The 23,679-nt window shown below is 41.6% G+C and overlaps 1 protein-coding gene across 5 annotated transcripts in view; it reads left to right on the forward strand.

Moving 5' to 3' along the window:
* Positions 1 to 23,679, forward strand: part of KLF12 (KLF transcription factor 12) — a 259,944-nt gene that overhangs the window by 187,483 nt on the left and 48,782 nt on the right. For 4 of the 5 annotated variants that reach the window (XM_076362829.1, XM_076362839.1, XM_076362848.1 and 1 more), the window contains one exon: positions 1,855 to 1,914. The exons of the other annotated variant lie outside the window; for it this stretch is intronic. In XM_076362829.1, the coding sequence (XP_076218944.1) occupies positions 1,855 to 1,914 (60 nt within the window). The remainder of the gene's footprint in view (positions 1 to 1,854; positions 1,915 to 23,679) is intronic. 5 annotated transcript variants of the gene reach the window in all.

Here is a 23,679-nt window from a genome sequence, read left to right on the forward strand (position 1 = left end):
GTGGGAGGCCACAGCCATTTGACTTTCAGGCCAGACAGAGAGGAACATAGTAAGTTTTAGGTGTCTGTGAGGTTGGTTGGAGGATGTCTGGGTGTCTTTCGCTTCAGTGCCTGGATACTGTAGGTTCTAACCAGAGTTTTAGTTGTCTGCTAAATTTCTCACTGACAAAAATTCAGCATGCAAATACTTAATCATCCTCACTAACTGTATTTTTGCCTGCCCTATGACTTAGGTGTTAAAAAGGGACCTTTATGAAAAGAAGTGTACAAAATTTAGAGTCATGACTTCTGGGTAATGTATTGCTGTTTGTATCAGCTGTAGGAATAAATATTTTTCCAATAAGACACAGAGTTGATTATAAATTAATTGACATGGGAGAGAACGGTCAATGTTCTTATGGTTTCCAGTTGCCATTTTTCCAGTGCATATTGATTTCAGCTGAGGGCTAATGGGGAAGGGGAGATTTTGTCCCAGTACCCTTTGATTAGGTACTGACGCAACTGTGAAATAAAGTCTGTACCTAGTGATAGCATGGGACAGGTACCTGGGATATGTTTCAGAAGAAGGAAGAGACTTTACATGGAGAGTGGAAAAAGAGGGTGGAAAAAAACAGTGTCAGGCTGTGACTTAGACTTTGAAAATTCTTTACATCATTTTGTCATCTTGATAGCAGTTCTCTGTCATTATCAGAAATTCAACATTTAAGAAATGGCAAAATCAAGCAAACAGTAAAGACGACCAATATTTACTGTACACCTGAAGCAAGGAAATGTGAGAGGTTTGAAAGATGCAATGCAAAATCTTGGGCGAAAATAGATTATTTGTAGGTTTCCAAAGGCCAATGGAAAGTGCAATTATATAAATCAAGAGAAGTTGCTTTGAAAATTTCCTTTTCACTTTCAACAATTACTATGCCAACCTGGTCATTTTAATTGAGCATTATAAAGGATCCAAAATGTGTCCAGTGCAAATGCATTCAACTGCTAGTGTGCTAGAACATTTTTATGATTCATGTTGTTATTCTAATATTTTTGCTAGTTTCTTGGGCGTTGGCCTCAGACTAATTTCATGGTACATTTGAGGTCTAAACCACAGAGAGAAGGACTGAAGGGGGTTATTCATGGACTTGGCTTTCTACAGGTTTTTCTTTTTTTTTTCCCCTAATGTGGTGGAACTGTTTCCAAAAGCCAGCTGTATGATGCTTCTTGTTTGAGCACATGCATAGATCAGTATGATTCCTCAGTGAAAAGGAGCATTCCGTGTAGTCCAAATCCCAATATAGGAGTTTATACAGCTATGACATCATGTATTTGTGTTGTTCAATATTCCAAATAATATTCTAGAAGATTATCTATTTTCCCTGGAGTCTCAGTTTTAAGTAAAAAGCGTTAAACGCTAGGTTTTTCAGTGATGTGTTGGGAATAATATTACTTAAGCAGCAGAATTCTGGGAACGGACATTCGCTCCAGCCTCTATTTCTTCTTCATGCAATGTCTGCCTGCTCTAGATTCTCATTAAGGTTTTCCTCTTGGTCACTGATTAGTTTTTAATAAGAAAACATGATCCACCATGATCCAGAATTACTACTAAGTGACACCTGGGCCCTTAAGCTTTGACTCTGCTCCCATGCAAATCAATGGCAGAGGTCCTAATGACTTGCTTAGCATTAGCTGGGACCTCTACAGAACAATTTCCATTTAAGAAGGAGTTTTAAGCGAATGGGAAAATCCCAAAGTCCCTTCCACACTGAGGCTATGTGCTTACTTTGCAGTAAGTGTTCCTCAAGCTTGTCTAAGTCCCCTGCAATTGTTTGGGGTAACTTAAAATTCCTAATTGTCTGTGTTCAATTTCCAGAGAGAGCATGTGGGGCTGTGCCAGGTCAGCTGTTAACCCTTTTCGTTTTTTCAACTCCAGGTATGAAGCATTTTATTGTGTATTATATAATGTTCTGTTTTATTGACAAAGTCTAGTAGCAGTGCTTTTCAGCTTTCTTTCCCTCTGTATGTCATGGCTGGGGGATATGTGGGGCTGGGCAAGGTCCAAAGTTGCTTTTTGCTGTTGGTTTTTATATTTTGGGGCTGGGAGGGTGGTGGTGTGCATCATGGGAAAGCTGCAAATTTTTTTTCCAAATCCCAATGACTAAAATACGAGAATAGAAAAAAAAATCCTGTCTGATGTTTGATAATGCAGTTTCAAATATTCAAAATGGTCTACTGAAATTGAGTTACAAAGTTAATGTGAATCAGCATCACTCATGTTACAATGGGTCATTGCCAGTTACCACGAAACCGTCGACAAGCAAAGCTGTAAAGTGTAGGAAGAGGTCTTTGCAAACGTCTCCTTGCTTTTATTTCAAGGAGGCCAAAATTTTAAAACCTTACTGTGTAATGTGCCTAGTAGATGCCCTGCTTTACAGTGCAGAGTTTATATACAAAACCAGTGGGGGGGTGACTGGGAGGTTTCAGCGAGCATTATGATTCCATAACGTGCCTTGGGTTCACCTCACTTGCCCAAGTAAAAATGATGTCATATGACAGAAGAGATGTACCAATGCTGATAGGGTTCCTGTTTTTGTTGGATTCGTTGCTGTTGTTTTATTGGGTTTTAAAATAGCGTGCAATGAAATGTCCACTCTCAGTGTGCTTGCTTGCTTGTCTGTCCTCCCCCCTTCTTTTGTTTGTCTTGTGGGCCCCTGAAAAGATTCCTTTGGAGTCATGTTCATCGTGTGATAGGTGTAAACCCATCAACTCGCTGCTTTATCTACTCTTAGTAATCCATGGGCCCTCTATCTGTGGAGTACAGAAGGAAAAACAACTTCACACATTCAGTATAAGCAAAAAAGTTGCAGAATAAATCTAATTCTTCACGTTTATAAATAGAGCTAAGCTTCATAATAAAATTAAGAAGATGGCATGTTTAAGAGCAATTACACTTTCAAATTGCTAACGAATAGTCAAATACAGAAACCATTCCTCAAATCTACTCCTATCTTCAATTTGCAGTTAATTGCATTACAACTGGTGTATTTATATTAAAAATTTGCAGGATCTTATTACTCAAACATTTTCAAAGTAGCAGCAGCAGCAACTTCTCTGTTAAAGCCAATACAAAACTTTTAAGGTTTCCTTGGGTGTGAAATTGAGATGATACATTTATTTTTTAAAAGTCCTTAGAATTTTCTTTGATCTGATTGAAATTATTAGTGCAACTTCAGAAATTATTCTGAAGACCCTACTAGTCTCCCAAAATGTTGTGTTTCTAAAATAAATTTGTATTTCAGATACAATTTTGAATGCAGGCTCCTTTAGCCGAAATTAGCAATAATATTGTGTATAATCACCAATTATATTAGCTTCTATTCTACAGGAAGCATTTTCAAGAAGGAGGCTTATGTTGTCAATTTTTTGCTCTTTTTTTAATGTTGTCAATATTTTGCTCAAAAAATTGCTCATGAATTTACATGTAGAGTTTACACGTACCATAACAATGAATATGAGATCCTACTAATGAGGCCCCCTGAACAACATGCATGGTTAGATGTAGATGAAGATGGCATAAGTCATCTCATGTACCAATTCTAATCCACTGAAAGTTTGTTGGCTCTGACTGGAGTGAGCTGAGACTGAAATGTAGTATTTTGGTGAGGCAAATAGCTGCTAATAATAGTGTGGCCAGCAGGAGTAGGGAAGTGATCGTGCCCCTGTACTCAGCACTGGTGAGGCCGCACCTCGAATCCTGTGTTCAGTTTTGGGCCCCTCACTCCAAGAAGGACGTTGAGGTGCTGGAGCGTGTCCAGAGAAGGGCAACGAGGCTGGTGAGGGGTCTGGAGACCAAGTCTTATGAGGAGTGGCTGAGGGAACTGGGACTGTTTAGCCTGGAGAAAAGGAGGCTGAGGGGAGACCTCATCGCTCTCTACAACTACCTGAAAGGAGGTTGTAGCGAGGTGGGTGTCGGTCTCTTCTCCCAAGTAACTAGCGATAGGACGAGAGGAAATGGCCTCAAGTTGCGCCAGGGGAGGTTTCGATTGGACGTGAGGAAAAATGTCGTTCCTGAAAGAGTGGTTAAACATTGGAACAGGCTGCCCAGGGAAGTGGTTGAGTCCCCATCCCTGGAGGTATTTAAAAGACGTGTAGATGAGGCGCTTAGGGACATGGTTTAGTGGTCATGGTGGTGTTGGGTTGATGGTTGGACTCGATGATCGTAAAGGTCTTTTCCAACCTTAATGATTCTATGATTCTATAATAAAAACAACCTTGCAAGAGAGATGATACAGGGTCTTCTATGTGTTTTTAAAATAAAGGACCAAATTGTTCAAGAAAGTCACATCTGTCCAACCTCGTTTAGGCCATGTGGACCTGTCTGTAGAGTGAAAGGTGGAAATGAGGCCAATGAGATGATTATTTAAGTCAGCGTATCATTTGAAAGTATGAACTCTTACGGTGCACTTAAAACTGCTCACACTGCTGGGATATTCCTCAGAGCTGGTCTTGCTTCTTGGAGTACGCTATTGCAGTTTAGGAACAGTAACTGCTTGTCAGAAGTGAATTCTGTTACAAGTAAATACAGCTATGTGAGTGTATATATTTCATTTGAATGAAATTTCATGCCTGCCCAGTTTGGTTTTTTTTTTTTTCAATTTTGTATTACTAAAGTTATCTTTGTCCACTAAATTTCAAGAAAGTTATTCTTCCATAAAACGACACTGAAAATTATGGTATTCTAGTTATGAAAGTACAGAAACATTCTTAGATATTTGATTTTCTTTGTGGAGGCGGGGGAACAGAATGGATCACAAAGTCTTGAAGAAACATTTTTTGTAGGCTCCTTTCCCTTTTTTCTATTGGGCTCATGAAATCTACTGAAAGCTGTAAGTTTTACTCGAAACCAGTCCCACACAAATATTCTGCATCTGCTGACCTCTGTGGATGGCCACAGGCTGGGACTGTTGCTCCAGTTCATACATGTCTAACTGTTCTTTGCCTGTAAAACGTTGAGCATTTTGCCCATACTGCCTCCCCTGATCCAGAAGTGCCCTGATCCACCATTTCACTGGTGACAAAGTGATACTATGTGTGAGTTTCAGGTGTTGGCGGGCACAATGTGCCTCTTCCTCCTTGGTGTCTTGCAAACGGTACTGCTTTTGCTCTTGTATAATTTACCCCTGTTCTTCTTTTTAACACCTCGTTCCACAGGCTCAGCCAGATAGGAGATGTTTGGCAGCTGGAGGACCCAGATGCCAAATTCTGGAATACAGCTTTCTTGCATTGGCATGTGGGTTCACGGATGGCTTCTTGGCTTGCACTTCTGCTAGCTTCTTGGCTAGCTGTCTAGCTGGCGGCTGTAGCACTGCCTCTGGGGCTGTGTTAGGGTCAAGCTGCTATGGAGTTGGATGACTTTCCTGATCTGAACTACCCTGCCGGACACCATTTTCACCTTAGTTTACTTTGACTCTCCACTATTCAAAGACGAACATTTGCACTGTTCTGTTTTATTCCTGCCGTTTGTAAGACTAACTTGAAGCAGTAGTTCTCATTTGTCACCAGTTGAAAAAGAAGATAAGCATTGCAGAGTACACTGTTTCACTTGTTAGGATTCCCATTCAGTCAGTAGGAATGTAAGGCCCAAGTCTGTACTTGCAATTCATCTCTGGAACCAAATTGTAACTACAGAGCACAGGCTTTAAAAAAAAAAATATTTCTTATGTCTAAACTTCGATTGCTTTCAGCCATGAGTGAATCTAGCCTCTGTCGAACAGAAAAAAAATACACATTTGGGGACACAATCTGGATCATTTTTAAAGAAAAAGGATAAAGAATAATGATGATGATAATAAATAGGACATTACTTGTAATAATTAAGAGCACTGCCAGAAGAAAATGCTTGATCTTCTCTTTGCCTGATTTGGAATGTCCTCATTACATACTTTAGTTTTACCTCAGGTTTTTGGTTTTGTGGGTTTTTTTTTTTCCCATAAGTGGGGTAATGAAAAATTAATGCATCTAGGATAGCCAAAGCATTTGAAGTTATTCCCTAATCTACGCCTTTTCCTCCATGCAGCTGAGTGCATAAACATTACTTTCAGTGGGAAAAACTGCAAAATCAGGAGGTCACTAAGACTCCGGATACTTACAGTAAAGTAGAGATTAGTCATACCTGCTATGAAATTTTCATTACTTCACTCAGCTGTAGTGAGAGTATGTTGTGCTACACTGGAGGCAGTGGTATCTCTATTACACACTCACAAAACTTTTTTAACACTTGAGCAGATAGCACTTGTGCCTCACTTGGACACAAATGTCCACCTGTATGTTGAGGTTAAGCTTTGCAGGGTGATCCGACCTCCGAGGAAAACCACCTTAATTCCCCATTATAATCACTGGAGAGAGTTGCATGTCTCAGGAGCAAGCAAAAAGGAGACCCTGCCCATCTAGTTTAGGTGTATACTTCTCTTCGCTGATGGCCTAGGGAACGTAAGTGCTTCCATAGGAATACAGCCCAGTTACATATGGGTAAGTCGTTATGGACTATATAGGGAACCAGCAGGAACTAGAAGTACCTGTTTCACTCAGAGGTAGTCCACAAAGCCCTTTCTGGATGATAACAGAGTAGGGATGATTCTTTTGAAAAACAATCAATCATCAGCATCAGCAGCAAAATTCCCACCTTTTGCAGGAGAGCTTTGTTAACTAGCTTGTCAACAAAGTAGGAGGCCTGAGTTTTAGGTTCTCAGCACAAGCATCACAGAGGTGTTTTAGTCACTAGGATCCTTGGCATAGGCCTAATCACGTGAAATACTTGGAGAGCAGTGGAGTCTCTCATCTTCCTTCTTGCTGAATATGGGCCATTGTATAGATAGGAGCACAGAAGTCACAGGATGGGAAGGAAAGTGGGTAAGAAGAGCCTGAATCCTACCTGAGCGTGGACAGGACTGGGACTGTAGGCTCCATTCCGTGGAGCAACAGTAGGCCAGAAACAGCTATGGATACTGAAATAGAGCTTTCACCGTTCCCCTCTCGGAGCCAAGTGCCCAGATTTCTAGTATGGAGCCAGGATCCCCTTTTCTACCCAACCTTTCAGCTTCACGGTTCTTGCGTTCCTGGTGTCAGAGTAGCCTTGCTTCCATAGACGCTCATACAGGAGACCCCAAGTCCTTATAGCCGGGATATTCCTGGGATGGGGGAGATGCTGAATCAACTCTTCTGTCTGAGAAGGACCTACAACCAAAGTCCCTCCTTCCCTGGGAAAATGACTTGACCATAAGGCTACAATACAACAAGTTGCCAGTGCCACCGCCATCAAAACTCTGCCTGCCTTTTGTGAGCTTCTTCACAAGACATTGGCAAAGTTCAGGATGTTGCCCTGCCTGTAGGTAGAAAATGGGCACCTGCCAGAAAGAACATGTGTGAACGTATGCCTTGTGGTAGGTGCCCAAAGAAGCTCCAGCTTAACAGTGAAGGACCTCCTGAGCTTAGGGACATGCTGGGTAGGACTGTTCATGGGATAGTGGGTGGGAATGCAGTCATGGACCTAGGAAGGCTTTTGGGTGCCTGCCTCCCAAATTAGGGTTTCAGCATGCCAGTTTCCACGCTTCTCCACGTATTTCACTTTCCAAACTATATTTTCTCCTTTCAAATGAGCAAGCTTTCAGTGCTTTTTAATGTAGGAGAATTAAAGATGTTATTCCATTATCTAGAGTATTCCTTTTTCCCTGTTTACCTCTTTTTGCCCTTTTGCCTATCAAAGGATGAATCTGGCTGTCCTTAGTTTTTACATCTCAGCCACAATTTCTGCCCTATTAAGGAGATTCTTGTCACTTTCTGTATCCCGGTGGCCTTGGAAATCATATATAAGGTAGAGAAAATTCTCTTCTTTTTTTGTTTAAAAATCAACTGTGATTGTTGTCCCTCATGCATTCTTTTCAAGCAGAGAAACAATGTGTGCTAACTGTTAAAAAAGGAAAATAAACAACTGCAAAGATGTTTTTCCCTTCCCTTGTACCTCCAGTACATTCTGTAACCCAGTTACTGTAATTGTTTTTAAACTTTTTTAAACATGCATACTGTCAAGAGGTTGCAGTAAAACAAGTGTAAGTATTTCTCATAAGGCCAATGTGACCACAAAGGATGAAAAAAGATGACAGAGCAAACAGAAAATCCCATGGTTTGTTTATCAACATCTTTTTTTGCCTAATGGCAGATACTTGGAGAGAGAATCTGTTTACTTCAGTGAAAGACTAGCTTAGGGTTTGCTGATTCCCGTGGCAAAAAGAAGGCATAGTTTCCAAAAGCAAGCTGTTCAGTGTGTGTGATGAGCTAAAGTCATTTGTGGATTTGTATATTGCATTTTGATGTGATTAAATGTTTTAAGTCTATTGATTTCATGCTGGGGATTAATGATGCTGAATGAAAAAGCATCAAAGAATAGAACGTGTTTACATGCCCGATTAAAATACCTTAAAAAAGAGCCAGAGTACCTATTATTGGATAGGAATGGGATAAGAGCAGCGTAGGACCAATTGTGCATTCTGCATCGAAAGGAAAATGAATTAACTTCTTAGGCATAGAAAGAAGAAGAACGAAGATTTGATAAGGATTGACTGTACCTTTCTGAATGCTTAACACTTGTGTTTGACTCGTTATTTTGGAAGAGGGGATTAAAGAGGTTTCATTATCAGTTGCCACAGATCTGTTTTACTGAATCAATCAAAGCATGATGCTTAGCTGCTTGGGATTAATGAGACTATCTTTTAACTGGAGAACTTGTTGGTAATGGCGTGTTAATAAAGGACAAGACCCAAAGATATTCAGTACAACTGTGGACATGAGATACAGTAAAGAAGGTGTTTGCTGCTTTGAATTTGCGTAATACTTTTAGATCTGTTTGCCTTAGCATGTTAACTCAAAAAAATATCATTATCTTAAAATGTTCGTAGTGCTAATTGGTTTGTATCTGCTTTCTGCAAATGTTCCTAATGGCGGTCTAGATTCGTGGGTTGTATCTGGGTTTGCAGTTCGGTGTCACGTTCTGTTTACCAAGATAATAGTAGATGAAGATGGAAAAGACCTATTTGCTCGTTAAATCCATCCCGTTGAAAACATGATATAGGCTCTTTCAGTAGTACTAAACTGTTAGTACCCCTGATGTTAGCCAGAATGCCAGAGGAAGAATTTATTTGTGCTGTATCTGTGGAGAAGGATGCCTTAATGATCAAGTTAGCATGTGAAATACTTGATGCACGTGAAATACTCCCTGCTGAGCTAGGGAGAAGTTTAAACGTGCAGTCTAATACAGCTGAGTAAATATCTGATGAGACCAGCTCATGCACACATTCGTTTTTTCTCTGCTGATGCTCTGATCCGGATTAGCATATATGAGGTGAATTCAGCAGTCTGATACAAACTACAATTCATTTGTCTCAGAAGGGGTTGAATGATTATCCTGGGTTTGGGGCAGCGGAGGGGGGGGGTTGACAATGTGAGGTTATTTTTTTTTCCCCCCACTTCCACTGCTTAATACAAGACCTGAAGCCCTTAGTTACAGAACAAAGTGTCTGAGCAGTAACCGAGCTTGTGCAAACCCAAGAGAAGAGTAATGACTGTTCCTCGCAAGCTTCCTGCCTCAGTGCAGGTGCAGGAATCAGGAGGGCCTGAATAATTCATAAGGTGCAAATTAGCCCCAGCTTGCTCCCACTGCTCGAATTTTGCTTCTGCTTACCTACGTAGCTGCTAGAAAGAACAGAAATAAAGGAAGCTTGGGAAACTAGGGAGGGCAAGGCAAAAAGTGTGACAGTTTAAAGGCCAAAGTCACAGAGACTGCTGAATACTGGGTGTGTTTGAAGGCTCGGTGCTTATTGAGGAACTGGACTGTGCATTGATTATTCATGAAGTGTTTTGTCGGGAAGAAGTAAGCTCTAGGGACCCATTCCGTTGCTCTCAGAGAGGGGAAAAAACTTCCTTTTAAGAATTAGTTTTTTCCCGCTTTTATTGATATTGTTTCTAAAAATTATTGGTTAAAAAAAAAACCTCTTAAAAGCTCATTTAAAGCCTATTAAGCTATTTGAGAGAGTATGCATTTATGGTGTCGCTGAAATGAAGGGTCCAGAGAAATCTGATGAGAAATTTTGGGTGTTAGGATGGCTACTGCTTTGAGTAAACATGGATTCCAAGAGCTTGTATGAAACTAGTTATATCTGGAAATGCAATGTGTAATTAGCTTGTATTTTTATCATTGAAAAGGCAGCATTCATCTGTTTTAAATACTGTTAGTGATGGTTACCTTCTCTATTGGGTTACTTAGCTGCTTTTCTGCCCAGAAGAACGACATGAGAGGCGAGTGGTGCTTAATCCTTCTGCTGCACAACATTGCCGCTCACCCAAATAGCAACTAAAAGGTTTTGCTAAGCATGTTGTTAGGGGAGAAGGGAATTCCCAACACAGATCCTTGAACAGTTTGTGTGTCGCCACGCAGTACAGAGAGGAGCCGGTCTGAAAAAGGCAGATTGTTTCTGCCGCGTACCTGAATATCTCTTTGACATCTCTCATGTGGGAGGTGGAAACTTCTGACATCCCCAGCAGGAGCAGGAACAAGGTAGTTAGTTCTCCCTATCGGCAGGTGTTCGTATGGAGAAAAACTCTCCTAATGTTTTTGCTGTGCTGAATATGAAAAGAGAACAACAGCAGGAAAAAAGCTTCTTTTTAGTGGTTTGGGGGTTTGGGGGGTTTTTTTTGCGGGTTTTTTCCGACATATACCCCTTCTTTCTCCATTCCCTTCTACCCCACCCCCTCTTGGCTCCCGCGTGCAGCAGCTAGGTCACATTGCCATCATCTGTTTTTGTATTTCCCTCATTTGGGTGGCTGGAATAGGAGCTGGCTCTCATTTCTAGCTGATTCTGTCATTTCCGCTAGGCCCCAGCTTGGGCGAGTGCCAAGACCAACAGGTGATCCTTGTAGCTGCAAAACAGCAGGAAGGAGGCTGTGCATGTAGGAGACAGTGCACCAGAGGGGCTGCCTGGCCCTGCTCCATCTTTCTGTATAATTAACGCCCCCCTCCCTAACCCCCCATACTGAGCAGAAAATCTGTGCAGAACAGCTCAGCTGCGGCAGCCGTCGTAGGGAAAATGTTAATAAAGAGTCCTGGAAGAATATTGGCTGTATGAGTGCAGAGGTGCGCTCCGTCTGAGAGAGAAACCATGGTTGGTCCTTTATAGGAACAGGGACAAAATTGTATTAGCTGCTGAAAAGTAATACGCACTCTGTCAACCGTTGCAGGAAAACAAGCATTTCAATAAATTTCAGTGCTATGCTCACAGGCTTTCTTATTTGTATAGGAACTAGTTTGGAATGAGGTGATAATTCAGTTAAGCTTTTCTCTACAAGAAGTAGCTTGGGAAGTCACGTGGAAATTACTTGGGCAGAGAGTTAGCTCTGGTCAGGAAGGGCCATCTCGAGCTGTAGAGCTGGGGGCAGCCGATGCAGGAGCCGTGCAGGCTCTGCACTCTCTGGGCGTCTGCACCAGGGAGGCATGACTGTGTGGGGCTTCGCAGGGGTAATTTTTAGAACACATGAAAAACTTCCAGGAATCCTCAAGACAGCCTCAAAGAACTATTTTTTTCAGAGGAAACTCCTACAGGATTATTTTTTTTAAAATGAAAACGAAGTTATATTTAGAAGATGACAGTGGCTTAACAAAACCAGTTTCAAAACATATCTCCAAGGCTTAGGTTAACCGCTTGGCATACACCATAATGTGAGATAATGTGTCCCTGGAAACCCTAACTACATGTTTGTATTTGTGAGGCAGGCTGATGTTTTAAGATAGACACTTGGTAGCCTTAATCCTCTGCAAAATAGATGATATCTCAAATTCTTTCTGCTCGGTACACATGGAAGCCAAATTGCTTCTCCTTCCTGTGGAGTCAGTGCTAGTGGTTTGAAAGCTGAAGGTTGTATATAGGCAAGGTATAAATTTTTTGTATGCACTTCTGTAGGGAACTGGGCTCTCTCTCAATGCACCACAGCACATTTCCGCAGCAAGGGTAGGCTGCCGGGAGAAATGAACTGGGAAGCCCCGATCGGCTCCACCGGTGAAAATGAGGTATTACAGCAGATCTGCACAACAGCGAGCATTCGCCCTGCCTGACCGTTGCTGCTATACGCAAACCAGAAACACAAACAGCAATGAGAATAAACTCAGTTATGAAACATCAACGTATTTAGTAATGCTTCTAGCAGCTAGCTGTCTGCAGTCCTTTTAACTAAGCCAGCAATCGTTTCTCTGTGCATTGTTCTACAGTTTGTCAGCCATCTGAAGGGGGAGGAAGCGCCCTAGCAGGGACACATTGCATCTCAGGGCTACGTCATGTGTCTGGAAACCTAAAGGTGATCCAAGACCTGAACTGGCAGCAGATTGTTCATGAATACACACTTTACTTCCCTTGGACATGTCTCCCCATGCTAAATGGTGCACCAATGGACACTAGCATCTCAATTTTTTTTTCCCTTGTGCCCCTTCCTTTCTCAGTGATGGTTTACTGCTTTTGCCCCCTTCGAAAACCTCTGGTATATGAGGCTATTAGCAGGGAGTGAGGTGTTTCCATCAAAACATTCTGAATTTTTCTCTTCTCTCCTCTGTATCTTGTGAGACCATCCTAATCCCTACATTTGCAGTGGATCCTGGACAAACCTGAATAGTCCCTCTGGCAGGCTCTGCTGTCCCTCTTGCTTTCTCTTGAGTTAAGGGGCTAGGAGGAATGATTTCTTTCTCAGATGCTCACTACTGGCTCCAGGGACCTCTATAAACCCCAGGGGCATGGCAGGATGAAGTGGAAGCTTTTATCTGTAGGGTGGTCAGGGAACCCAGTGACTCCGTTTCATCAGGAGGCAGCAGTACCAGTTGGGGAGGCTGGAGAGCAAGCAGGAATAGTTCCTGCCTGCTTTTGGCTCAGTGCAGCCCGGTCTAGGCAAAAGACCTCCAAAGAGTACTGCAGAAGGGAGAAAAGCATCCTTTGGCGGCCCCCGGAAAGTCAAGTTTTCCAGTGCATTTGGCAGGCAGCCTGGAGCAGATCCATTCCTTATGCCGGCCCTGTGGAGCACCACCCCTCGCGGTTTTCCCTCCCGCTGCAGCACATACCTTACTATTATTAATAGTCCGGAGGCGCCAACAGCGTGCTTTGTTCTGGACGGTATGCGGTTGCCCAAAGAGCAGGGAACTGTGTGGCAATTGTTTTTGTGCTGGTAGATGGATTTGGTAACGAGCGCTGTAGTTTTTCCTGGTCTTTTTTTTTAAATACACCTTCCTCTCTTCTGTCTCCCCCCCTGGGCAGTCCCCAATGCACTCAGCAGGTGAAGGATGCTGTAATCCCTCTTGCAGAGGAGAGGGAAGTGCTGTCGGGACACAGAGGTGCATGGGAGCAGCAGGCTCCCACAGCATTGTAGCACTTCAGTGGGACTAGATCAGCTACACCAAGTGGGCTGTGCGGTTCCCTGAACAGTGAGCCCTAAAAATCAAATGAAGAATGAGCAAGAGAAACAAGTTGGTTGCAAGTTCTCCTAACTCACACTGCGAGTGTGCAAAGTCCCACAGTGTGGTTTGTTGGTGTATTATGTAGTGTGTAGGGAAGTGAGCTGCTCCTGTGCATTTGGTCTGGTGCGTCTTGGCCCGAAGTCATGGACTTTATCGTACCGTCACTGCGAAATCAGTGAAAGTTTCAAAATCTGTGGCTGCTGTTTGTTGAACTGTAAATCCTTAATAGCCCTATTTACTTTGGAACTGACAAAACTTTCAGATATATCTGTTTTCAGGCTGCAAAACCTAAGCGAAAAAAGATGCGGATTAGCATGTGAGCAAACAGCACTTTTGGAAAAAACAGTGGATTTGGAAAGTGGGCTAACAAAATGTCCAGTCACGGGGATTCCTCTGAACTCAGTGTGGAAAAAGAATAGGCAGCGTGCACTGGACCTCATGTCCCCTAGATTAGTAACTGTTTAATGTTATTCCTGTAACCCATATACTTCCTCTTGTTACACCACCTCCTCCTGTTTTTCCGCCCTGTGTAGTTCTACTGTTTCACCGAGTGTTAGCTCACTGCGGCACATAGTTTGTCTTTTTAACTACTTTTTGAAGTACCTAGTGCTCTTTTGGGTGCCATAGAAGTAATAATAATAATTTGCCAGGTGTACTGTGTCAAGTTCTTCTTGTATTGTTTGGTGCACAGACACAAAGTAAGGGTGACAGCTGAATGCTGATAACTCAGCTGTAAGATAAACCTCTAACACAGGAAGGGAAATGGTCTGGTTTATTTATGAATACACTCAGAAACAATGTCTGCCTTCCAGTATACCCGTGCTTTTTTAGGATAGCGCATTTTACTTGGATACAGCATTGCCAAAGGTCAATAATCAGGGCTAAATTGCTTACAACGCAAAGGTAATGAAACGCTCTCATTACACCGGTCATCATTTTCATTGTTAATTCAATGTTGTTTAACTTTTCACTGGTTTCTCCGTTACGACTGTGGCAGTGAGACAGCCAGGCTGAGCCATCTGCTGCTGGTGCTTGAAAGGTACAAAAAGGCACTGCAAAGAAAATTGATTGACTGCAGTTGATCATCTTAGGGAGAGACCTTACTTGAACCAGCAGTAACTGGAGGGAAGTGTAAACTGGCTTTAATTCTGTAGCAGACCTCTGCTTATTAAGGGTGTACACAGCAGTTGGGAGGACACATTCAGAGTCCGGTCATGTTCGGGATCACATCCCCTCGGCTTTCTCGTTGTCGCTGTGGTTGTTTGCGGCTGAGGGGAATTCTCTAGCTTTTGGACTTAATGTTAGATATGTAATTGGGTGGAGAATTAATGTAAACTTAAAATAATTCAGTTTCACAGTCATTATACTCCTTAGCTTTAAATTATTTAGCTTTGTGTCTCTGGTATCTCCCAAAAGCCCTGCCATTACCGATCGTCTGACTCTCTTTATTAGCTTATATTTTTCCCTAAAAGCAAGGCCTCATGTACAGTGTAATTATCCAGCAGCGCCGATTAACTGCATAATTCTCTTTTCTGTAAAACTGCTGTGTAAATTACTTTTCATTTCACAAAAATGACTCATCAGGCAATTTTGTGGAGGTTTTTTTGGGGTTTTGGATTTTTTTTAGGTTCCCCTTTCCCAGCTACCTTCTCCATCACTGTGTCATGGTAATATCGTTAAATACTGTTGTGTATGATCTTGGTGCAAGCACTAAGCCCTATAATGATTTCAGTGGAGAAAATTAAAGTGATTTCCATGGTATTGTTACTTCTACCACCAGACCTGATGAGCAAAAGTTGCTGAGATATCCTGCTCTTAGAGTAGGGATTCTTTTAGAGAAAACTGTCTTAACAACGAGATCAAGGAGACTTGTTCGGTTGAGCTAGCTGTTCAAATCTCTGCCACTTCTCAACCTTTCAGACTGCCCGTTGCTGCTTCCAGTATGCTTCGGTCACCTTGGCAGCCTACGTGTCCTATTCTTTTTTTGCTGTTGTCCCTTCTCCATTTGCCTTGGCAATGGCTCCTCACCCTTCCTCCACCGAGACCAAGAAGCCCACCCACCACCTTCCCATGCCCTTAGATATTTCTTCATGCTCCCTACACCTGCTTCCTGGGCTAGACGATACTGAGAAGATGGCATGTCCTTGCGGGACTGTAAAATACTCTTGTATAGGAAATGGTACTATGCTCATCAGCTTGTCATCTGGATTTGGCTTCCATGTACATGGACCATGTACAGCAAAGAGCCCTGCCTTGTTGGACTGGTGGATAGCCTGGACGTTGCAAATTGAACCTTTCCTTTCTGATGAGCGTGATTACTTGGGTCTGCCATTTTTAAAGCTGTCATCTGTTGCACGTGCCATGTATTTGTAAACGCCCCAGGCAGCGTGGAGTTTGGAGGTCATCCTAGTCCCATATGGGAGTCCTTCACTAAAGCTGGCATTTGGTTTCAAAAGGGCATGTTTCACTAATGTGTGTGTAGAAACAACTGACCAAAGTCTAAAATCCTTCCTACTGAGTCAACCCAAGCGGACCCAGTAACCTGGCTAGTGTTTACCAAAAGAGCAGAAAAATGGGGTTGGTATAGAGTGATTCCTTCTCTGGAATACCTATGTCCCCTCCCCCTATCCATCTTCTACTATATAGCTCCAAAAAATCAGTAGTTTATGCACCTTCAGCCTCTGAGGCTATTTCTTGACCTTAATGTTTAATATCCTTATATATGGCCCTGCCCTTTGTGAACTTGTCTAATCCTCCTTTGAGCCCATTTATTCTCTTGGCCTCTGCAGTATACAGTGGCAACGAGTTCTAAGTATGTGTTACATGAGAAAAAAAATTCTTCCCTCTGTTCAGTTTAAGCCCCCAGTTCTTAGAAAAAACAGTGAATAATCACTTCCTATCGTTACATTCTTGGCTGTGCAGAGCTCTGCTATCTCCCCTTGGTTATCTCACAAATTTGGCATTCCCAGGGTAACGTGGTTGTGGGCCAGCTGTCAAAGATGTGGCTGAAATAATTTTCACAGGGAGAGTTTTCACTCTGTGCTGTCTTCTTGAGACCAAATTAATCCTAGATCTGCCTTCGTTTGAATCTGTTACTAAGAATAGGATAAATTAAAGAAACATGCTTTCTCTGAACTATTCTATCACTCTTTACGTTCAGAACATCACTACAAATCATTTCTCGTGGCACAAATAGTTGCAAAGCATAAAACTGCTGAAATGCCAGTCATTTGGCTGCTTTCACCATTTGCTTCTAATGAGTTGGTAGCTTGTTCAACCCACTGTTTTTTAACTATGACAAAATGATGCTCGTTGCTGTTCTGCTGCTTGAGCTATTGGCATATCCCTGTAGAGCTCACTTCTGCAGTGCCAGGAAGAACTAGGATTACTGTACCAATTGTTCTAATTATTTCCAAATTTCTCTCTCTAGCTTGTATTTCTGGAACTAATTTGTTGTCTTTTTACATTGTTTTGTGTCTTATTTTTTTGTTTAATCCCATGCACCTGCGCTTTTAGACTATATATCCTTTCGCTAATGTTCTGTGTGCTGCTGTGAGTTACAGCAATGAGCAGATGGAGTCAGACAAATAAGTATCTTTTACGATTAAAAAAAAAGTTGATTTAATGTGTCTAAAAATGCAAATGTATATTTTGCATTACGTATTTTCCTGAGTTTTAGACTTCAACCACTTGTGTTAAAAATTATCCTGATACAGTTATTTCCCTCGTTCTTCTAGTCTCAGTGACCTTAACAACCAGTATTTTTGTTGACACATGGCTTGGCAAATAAAGGCTGAAATAGTAAATGGACTATCCTGTTTGATGTGTTTCATAACTGTTTTCCATCAGGCATTTGCAATACTGTTTTTAAATGTTTAATTATCTCAAAGTCATCAGAAATCTATTACATATGTCTGACTTTGAAGGGAGAGAAGTAACCACTTCTGTACACTCCTCCCCCCGCCCCCAATTCCACTGCAACATTGTGACTGATAATACTTTCTCCTATTAATTAGTTTTATTATCACAGCGTAGAGATTGCTTCAAATAACCATAGGCTTTCGACTAGAGTGTCTGTAGATACCGAGGACAGATTTTTGTGGGACATTAGGGGACATAATTGTTCAGAGCACCATAAACCCTGTGTTTTCCCCTACCATGTTTTCAGTGCACCTCTGTACTGCAGAAGGGATTTGCATCAGTATGTGTACTAGAGTTGCTCTACATTAGCAGTCCCTTCCTTATAATTGAGAGAAAAAGACACAAACATGTTGCTTTGCAGCAAGGATCTCCTTAATTGTAACAGAGGTAGGGCTGTAAACCATGCTAAGCCATAAAGGTCACAGCTTCTGTGAAAAGTTTCTCTATTAATAGTCTATAAGTATTTTGTTTCTGCCAAGCTAGTGCTTAGAACCAAATTAGTCCGTCATTAGAAGTCTGATACATTAAAGTCAAGGGTGTATCAGCATGCTCTGTGTTGCCTCCAGACACCCTCTGTGATCCCTCACTCAGACTGCATTTTCATAAATGTACACATATGGCAAATATGAGTAAACAAATGACTAAGCAATTTGTTGGGCAATCAAACAACTTGTAAAACAAATGAGCCTTTTTTTTCTTTCCTTTTTCTCTGCTCTTAAATACATTTTACAAACCACCACGGTTTTTTATCAGCTGTGTGGAAAAAGTTGCCTTGATTTCTCAGTGTCACCTGTTGCCTTAAGTGTAACAGCTAAAGATATTGCCATGGATAAATAAATATTCCATGTTTCTCCTGACATGACTCCTTTCACCAGTAAAGTAGATAGGTAGAGTTCATTCTGCATTTAATGGATAGAGGTGGACATCTCCATCCCATTTTAAAACATATATGGCTAAGATACATGAGGTGAATTATCCCAAGAATTGCCAGTTTCTCCCTATGTCTGTCTTTCTTTTGGCTATCAAAGGAGTCTAAGCAAACCTGTTAACTAAGAACAGAGAAAGAGAAGAAGTTTTGAAGAGGGCATAACAAATGTAGAGGAGATGTAAGGTAAAAATGCCATCCTGGAGAAAAAATCCTTCTTTGAAAATTAGTATGTGAGTTCTAATCCTAAATGCTGTAAAATGAGCATGCAGTGAAAGCCAGGGAAGTGGAATTTGAAGGATGAGTTATCTGGAATCACATACACCTTTGTGTTCAGTAGGTATATGGGACTGTGACTCGGGATTTCTTATCTACTATATACCACCCCTTTTATCTTAGATTTCTTATGCCCTGACTTTTAAGGATGTCCCAATCACCTATATTTTCCATTCTAGATAATACCTATTGTAAAAAAAAATGGGCAGTTAATTATATGTCATTCCTTTGTCTGAAAAATGGTAGTAACATTGTCCATCAGCCTCACTTGAGTATTGAGAGAATAAATTCATATATCTGAACTCTGTTCAGATATTATGTTGATTCTCATAGTAAAACCTATGAATTATAGATAAACCTGGTAATAATTGAGAAGAAAGGGAAGAAGGTTTACTGCTTCATTTGCTCTCTTTTTGCTCCCTCTAGTAGCATGAAAATGAATTGTTCATTACTGTAGTCGTAAGGATGAGACCACTGGTGACTTCTGATGCTCTCATAAATTGTGTGGGTCCCTTGAGATACAGTTTTTAAAGTGGCCATGGTTCACTTGTCATTTCTGATTCGTAATTGTGTTAGACCCAAAAGTAAAGAATTTGATCCCAGAGGTGCAAGTGCACTTGTGCAAGCAACCCTTTGCACCTTCAGGGAGCGTCTTTTAACTTTCGTGGGGTCCCATGTGGACACAGGTTCAGCCATCTGGATCTAATTGTGGGATTTAACATTTAGATCCACAATTTCATTTTTTTACCCTAAGGCACACCATAAAACACAGAACTACCTATGTCAGTGTTGGGTAGTCAGGGCTTTCTCCTTAAAAAGCATTGGGATAGTGTTAGTGTGGTCTTCTGGAAGACACTTTATGTCTGGGATGCTTCAGTTGTGATGTAACAAGGAAGTTAAGTTTTGCAGTGTATGTGGGTGGAAGTCGTCATTTGTTGACTTAGTGTTCAAGTCCTTTAGCAATGGTGTGACTTGGTGATATTAGTTGCTTTTCCAAAAGTAGCAGGGATAACTTGATTGCATAGATGAATGGGCAAATCTAATGGGCAGAGTCCAGTCCCCGTTCCTAGCCATGGGTTTTGGCCACTTCTCTTGTGTGGGTACCGATGTTCAGCCAAGTGCCGGTGAATCACCCTGGGGAGGGCAGTGGCACATGTTAGCTCCGTAACCTGCTTCTCCATAGGGTTAGAGGCACCTATGGCTTGGGATGGAGGGGGAAGAAAGCAAAACTGCTGCCTTTATTAGACACCTGTGGTTACATCATTTCAGGTGTATGGTAAAACCGCACTGTGAGAAATGTCATGTAATGATCATGTAATTAGTACTGGTGGTCAAGTAGTAACAGGCCTGCTCTGTATTCAGACTTCTTAAAATTGTCTCATCTTGCAATAGAGTGAGTCAGAGGTGAATTCAGAAGTTAAACTTGGTAATTTTTGTTTCTTACGTGTTTATATGTTTCTTACAGTACTTTATGTCAGTCTGCGAGTCTTAAATCCTTGTTTCTCAGAATCCTTGTTTCTCTTGTTTCTATGCTTCTCATAGAAAAGCACATTTCTTGACTGCAACCGGAGAAAGGTGAGGATGAAGATATCTGTTGGAGTTTTCTGTATTTTTATAGCCTTTATCATTCCACAAGACCATGCACATACCTCACAGCAAGGCAGCTAGGTCCACACTTCTTAACTTCAGCTTCACCAGCCTTAGGATATTTGGGGCCTCAAAATGGCATGTAGGAGACCGAACTGTGTGGGTTTTATGCAGAAAAAAGAAGTCCATCGGTTGTGAAGATAGCACAAATATAACCCTAGGATACAACGCTAACATGTTGATGTGCTAAAGCACCGCATTAAGTACCCCTCAGCAGTAACTATTCCAAAAGGCAGTTTCCTGAGTTGTCTCCGATGTCCCTATGTGTCCTTACCAGTAGAAATAAGACCATGACAACATCTGTATGTGGGAATCCTCAAAATGCTGACAGTAAACGTGAACTTAAAGTCTAATAGTTCGGTTTTGAAAACACATTTATGGGAAACTGCACAGAGGGGACTGATCCAGCTGAACTGGAATTGTTTGCCCAAATAAAATTGTTTGTGTGCTTGAGGGCTCACAGAATCAGCCTCTAATTGCAACAGTTTACAGATGTTCAGGAATTATTCATGCATGGACTTCTAGAAATCTCTGTTTAAGATACTTCTGTATTTCCATTTGATTCACGTGGATGCCAGAGATGCAATCACGTCAAAGAGCGTGTGAGAAACACTGGAGTTGGAGGAGGTGTGGTACCCTACCTAATACCCATTAGGGGGGAAGACACTAGCAACAGGGTGCGGGAAGGGCATACATAGAAAAATACAGAGACTTGCCAAGACTGGTGGCTGAGTGGCAAAACTAAATGCAAATATTAGGAGAAGGAAAAAAGAAAAGGAGTTCAGACAAGGTGTTTTAGCTTGAGCAATAGCTTTCCTTATGTGTTAAGTTTTACAACACATAAAGTAGCCTCGGCTCATCTAATAAACTCCACCAGCATAGTGTCAGTACACTGTGCCCAAAGAGAGAGATTTGTAAAATTGTTCAGTGCTTTAAAGCCATATTCTTTAGGTAGACTTTTTTCTCGGTTCAAAGTCATTATGAAATGGCACCTTTTTGTTCCATTTCTTCTGTGTCTCTTTCTTTTCTGTGACCTTTGCTCCCTCCCTTTCTATCTGAGGGGCTGCCGTTAGACAAAAAGAAGCACTATTTTTCTAACATTTCTCCAGGTGACTGATAGGGGAAGGGGGAGGGGAAAAATCTTCCTTTCTTTTTTTCCCACTTCAGGCCTCAATTATTCTGTATGCTTTGAAGAACCGTGTAGCTTAACTGCAGGAATGGCCTGATTTCTTCTAGTGAAAATGCCTTCCAGTCATCTTCCCCAAACTGTGCAGCTTGGAGCACTGAAGTCTTTATTTTGGGGGAAGAGAAGGAAGTATAGAATTATTTGGAGGGTTAAGGAACAAAGACCAAGAAACTAAGAAAGGAGAAAACTAAAAAGTAAAGGAGGCTGCTGCCATCTAGAGTCGAGACTTAACGTTGATTGTGTTTTCAAGAGTGGCATTCATTTAACGTATATGTGAAAACAGTAGAGGAAAAACCCTCAGAGCAATAGAATTGCTTTCTTTGCTTTTCATTTCAGTGGGAATAATGGGAACTTCTAAAAGTATTTTGGATTTTAGTAAGTGCTTTTTTGTGGACAGGTAATCTAGGTATATTAATTCTGATTAAAATTGTCTAATCACATATAAAAATTGAGAAACAACATAGTGCTAAAAGGAGGATGACAATTTACAAGTAAGTACACGTTTAGAGGAGGCAACAAAAAGTTGCAACCAAGCTGGATACAGATAACTGAGACTGAAAACATTCCCTTCGATGTTGTACTCAATACGATGCAATTTTCATTCGTATCTATGATATCGCTAGGATATGCGGTAATATTAAGCAGCAAGACATAAGTTTTACTTTTTTCATCTTTTAAAAAATTTTTATTTTATAATGTTGTTAAGTCCCAACTTCACCTAATGGTCAAGTTGTAGAGGGGTTTTGAGCTTTCTTTAAAATATTAATTTGGAGCACAAACTGGGTAACATGAAGATCAACCTGAAAAAGTATGTGTGTAGAAGCTAACCAAGCTGGTTAGAAGCTAAGCTTTCTCTCCAGAGAGAAAGAGAGAAAACAGATTGCTCGGTTTTCATGAGTTCCAAACCTGGAGAGATTCAGAAGGATAACAAACTACTAACCGAATAAAAATACGTTTCATTTTTAAAATTCTCCATTTTTGTAGCATAAGCAGGTACCTTTTTAAGATAGCTTCCAAATGTGAACAAGTCACTCTGGCATCCTACTTTGGTTTTAGACTTTAAAAATTAATTACATTTTTGGAGTGACATGGCTTCTCCTTAACTTCCTGACCAACTTAAAATTTGACCTGAATTTTAAACCCTTCTATGCCATTTCCTGGCTGTATTCCTGCAAGTAGTTGCCCTGAAAGCAAATTGGATTTAGAAGAGTACATGTAAAGATGCTATCAGAACTGTGGTCTGTATTAGGACTTGTTAACTGACAAGCATCTTTTTGTTTGTTTTTGCTTGATTTAAAAAGTTTGTCCAATATTTTCCAAGTTGATTGCATTCTTCTTTGCAAGGGCTTGCAGAGTATCCTGGGAGCACAGACAGAAAAGCAACCTGTGTGTAGAAGGGCATATACAGAGGGGCTATTCTCACTGCAGTGTCACAGGGCTTTTCTCATCTCCCTTGTCTCCTTTCCCTCAGATGTTTCTCCAGCTCCAGCCTCTCAGTCCTTCGTGTCACACCACATACTGGGAAGTTAGCACTCAGACCAGGTGGTAGTGTACTGGGAAGGACTGGGAGCAGGGCAGGTGGGTGAAGAAGATCCAGTGAAGAGTTGATTGGAGTAAGGCTGTGACTTTTGACTTACAAATCACAAATAAGAACTGCTTGTTTGTTTGTTTGTTTGTTTTACAGGTTTTTTTCCCCCTTCTAATTACAATTAGAAATCAGAATTAGTGACCTTAGTCTGGACAACTTGAAGGCTTGTAGCACCCTGAACTGGGACAGTGGCAGACACCTTTTGTCCTGCATCATATTTGGTGCCCTCACTTGTCTGGTCCTCCTTTGCTGCTCCCTCTGCTCCTGGTTGTCCAGTTGGACAGTCCCAAGGGAAGACCCAGCGATGGGTCCTTCTGGGAGGAGAACCTCTCTTGTGCAAGGCCAGTCTCCTCTCTCCCAGCAAGGCAGCACCCCACCAAAGTCTGAATTTGCAGGAACAAGTGAACACTGTTGATGAGACCAGGTACCTCTGATCTCCTGCTCTGGTGCAAGCAGAAGCTCCCGCTCTCATGTTTTTGTTAGGACTGCGAAGCAGGCTGCCTCACAGCACAGCTGCTGCATAGAGCAGCTCGTCCCATCCAGCTCCTGAAGGCATTAGAAATCCCGTTGCATGCTTGAAGGAGTAGAGGTATGGCGTTTGATGCAGAAAGGGTA

The sequence above is a fragment of the Aptenodytes patagonicus genome, chromosome 1 (assembly GCF_965638725.1).
Source record: "Aptenodytes patagonicus chromosome 1, bAptPat1.pri.cur, whole genome shotgun sequence".
In the NCBI taxonomy this organism is placed as follows: Eukaryota; Metazoa; Chordata; class Aves; order Sphenisciformes; family Spheniscidae; genus Aptenodytes; species Aptenodytes patagonicus.